The 2,977-nt window shown below is 34.8% G+C and overlaps 1 protein-coding gene across 16 annotated transcripts in view; it reads left to right on the top strand.

Annotated features, from left to right (window-relative positions):
- The first annotated feature begins 479 nt into the window (after positions 1-479).
- The window catches only part of LOC119631579, a 27,698-nt gene continuing 25,200 nt past the window's right edge, over positions 480-2,977 (top strand). The window contains exons 1-4 of one of the 16 annotated variants that reach the window (XR_005246687.1): positions 496-904; positions 1,209-1,358; positions 1,414-1,582; positions 2,741-2,863. Coding sequence is in view for 3 of the 16 variants with exons in the window: in XM_038023927.1 (XP_037879855.1) it covers positions 691-904; positions 1,414-1,510; positions 2,741-2,846 (417 nt within the window). In the remaining 13 variants the exon portion in view is untranslated. The other 15 variants (XR_005246685.1, XM_038023927.1, XR_005246683.1 and 12 more) reach the window with 15 other exon arrangements.

Here is a 2,977-nt window from a genome sequence, read left to right on the forward strand (position 1 = left end):
GTACTAATTATGGTATTTCGATGTATGTAAATTCAATATATCAATTGAAAAATTATTCAAATTTATTTTAAAAAACTTTAAAATTTTCCTTCACTGTTATTTATTTCTAGGTTAATAATAATAATAATAATGTCTTAAGTGCAGGCGTCGATTTTTCTTCTTCGAATTGTACAAAAAAGTAGAAAAGATTCGATTTTGTAAACCTTTTTCTTCTTCTTCCATTTCTTCTTTTGTGGGACCATTGGGACTATTATTGGGACCAATTTTAAAAGTCTAATGGTTTTACTATTCAAAATTAATTCAATAGAATCGCTCGGCGTTACGCTTAAGTCTATAGATCGTTATAGCATATGATTTCAAATTGAGGAACATCATCATATCTTATGTACTTTCACGCATTACACAAAAAGTTTGACGAAGCTAATATGCTTTTTAATGCTCTTTTTTTTCCTTTTTTTTTTTTTTTTTGCATATATATAGTTGGGGGGAATCGATGAGAATGTGAAACGTTATTTGTTGAACTGAACAGAGGCATACTTGAAAGTACACCACAGCTCAGAAGATAGACACGGCTGCTATATACAGAGACAGAGGCACATACGAACACACGCGCGCGTATACAATACTGGAGGTGACCTAATCCAGGTACTGCAGAAAGTGAATTCAGTTACTTTCTTAGTTTCGCCTCGCATGGTATCTCAATCGGAAGCAGCTGACGTGCACGTACCACGGCGAACAGGTTGCAAGATTGTTTTGTTATTTTGCTTGTTTTTGCGTGCTTATCGTTACGTACGCGTGTGTATGCGATGTGCGCCTTTCAAATCTAAAAGTGTAAACGGGAAGCTCGATATTAGAGCAAAACAACGGCAAACAACGGCACAGCATCATCTGCTAAGAGAATATTGTAACTCATAAATGCTTAAGCATTTCCCTTCGCTTATACCGCAAACAAACTTGAACTAATATAATAAAAACTCACCCAAAACAAAAGACCACAAATATCGTCTCGATGTTATGCACATTTTAAACATTCGTCGTTACTTTTTTTTACCCCATTTTTGGATACTTCCGTTTATTTGGAATTTTTTTTTTTTTTTGATTTGATTTTTGTTTTCTTTTGATATATATATATATATATATATATATATATATATATAAATATTATTATTATTATTTTTATTTTTTATTTATTTTTTTTTTTTGTTAAGGGCGGGAAGAAAGGAGAAATTAAATTATCTGCCTCTTGCTATTATCAGTGTGTTCTCGTTATTCATGTGTAACTTAAACGGAAGGTAAAGCCAAAATACGCCAACGACCTAACCTAAGCGAACGAGTGAACTGGAGAATGAATGAATCATGTGAGAATGTAAATAATCAATACGATGTGAATGCAGTTTTTTGTTCTGTTTTCAGCTTTTGCTGAAACTCTCGTCCATATTTCTAATGAATGCAAGCAAGCAAGCAAGCGGCGAGAGCAAAGCGGAATGCATGCACGCATAAAATACTTGCGGTATAGTGCAATAAAATTAAAAGATAAAGCAAATTAAAAAGCAGCTCGCACGTACGTGCGCTACGTAAATATGTACGTACGCGTACGTATCCATACATACATTTGTGGGTGTATGAGTAAGATGTATTTGTTGTTGTAAAAAGAAAATCAAATAAATCTATAGTGTCAGTCATTTTCTTGCCAATTGTACGCGTACGTATGTATGTATGTATGTGTGTGTGTGTGTGTGTGTGTGTGTGTGTGTGTTTGTGCATATGTTTGTTTGCTTGTATATATTTGTATGCATACGTATATGGATGGATTTTTGTATAAGGGTTTGCATTTTAAGTCCACTGCATTACGTTACTCCGGTGGATATTTGTGGTTGTTGTTGTTGTTGTTGTTCTGCTATTTCCTATGCCATTATTTGAAGTCTTACTGTTCCTGTCGTTACTACTACTAACACTGCTGATAATATCTCAAAACGTTGCGGTATATAAAATTTTCTAATTTTCGGTACATTCCTCTGTTTATGTTTACATTTGCACCCACTCGCCAACCCCTCTACTCAATCATTCACTAACTCAGTCATACGCTTACACACACATACACATATAGCCGAGGTACGGACAATGAATATATCTGTGCAGACAAACTCATACACGCAAATAGCACACACATGCTAATTCACCTTGGGGTGTAATTTATGGGGATAATGTTGTTGTAATTGCTTAGAATAGCTTTGCCAAATAAAATAATTGTAAATAGTGAGCAATAAAAGTGTTTTGTCGGGCTTTCCATGTGCACTCGTGCAGTTTATGCTCCGGTCTGCGCTAACAACAATTGTGCCGACATTCTCTAAAACTCTAAACAATAGCGTAACAATAAAAGACAAAAATCGTAATTGCAAGTGTTGTTGTTGTCGTTATTATTATTATTTTTATTATTGTTATCATCGTTGTCGTCGTTGTCGTCGTTGTCGTCGTCGTTGTTGTTGTTATTGTTACTATTATTATTATTATTGTTGTTGTTGTTGTTATGACTGTTATTATTGTTCCACTACTTAATAGTGTTCGAGTGCAAAGGGAAAAAATATCTGTAACTGTGCCTCCGTCAGTTCGCTTTCTGCCCGTAAATGCCATTTGCGTATAAATATGCACATAATAATGCACGCACATGTTTACATACCGCCGAGTAGAAAGCGAACGAAAGTAAGTATTCATAGGCTATAAGTCTAACCGTACGTTACAGCATCTTCGCATATACAATAAATCTGGATTACATTACCACACCACCATCACCAACACCACCACCACCACCACCACCACCACCACCACTGCCACTTTTGGGAATATAAATATTTCACATTTTAAGGTAAGTTTACACTCTGTCATGTAAATGGAAGTCATGAGTCATGACGGACAACAGGCTAAACGCATGCTACAAATATAAATATATATATATATGCATATATATGTATGTATGCAT

This window comes from Glossina fuscipes, unplaced genomic scaffold (genome assembly GCF_014805625.2).
Source record: "Glossina fuscipes isolate IAEA_lab_2018 unplaced genomic scaffold, Yale_Gfus_2 1, whole genome shotgun sequence".
In the NCBI taxonomy this organism is placed as follows: Eukaryota; Metazoa; Arthropoda; class Insecta; order Diptera; family Glossinidae; genus Glossina; species Glossina fuscipes.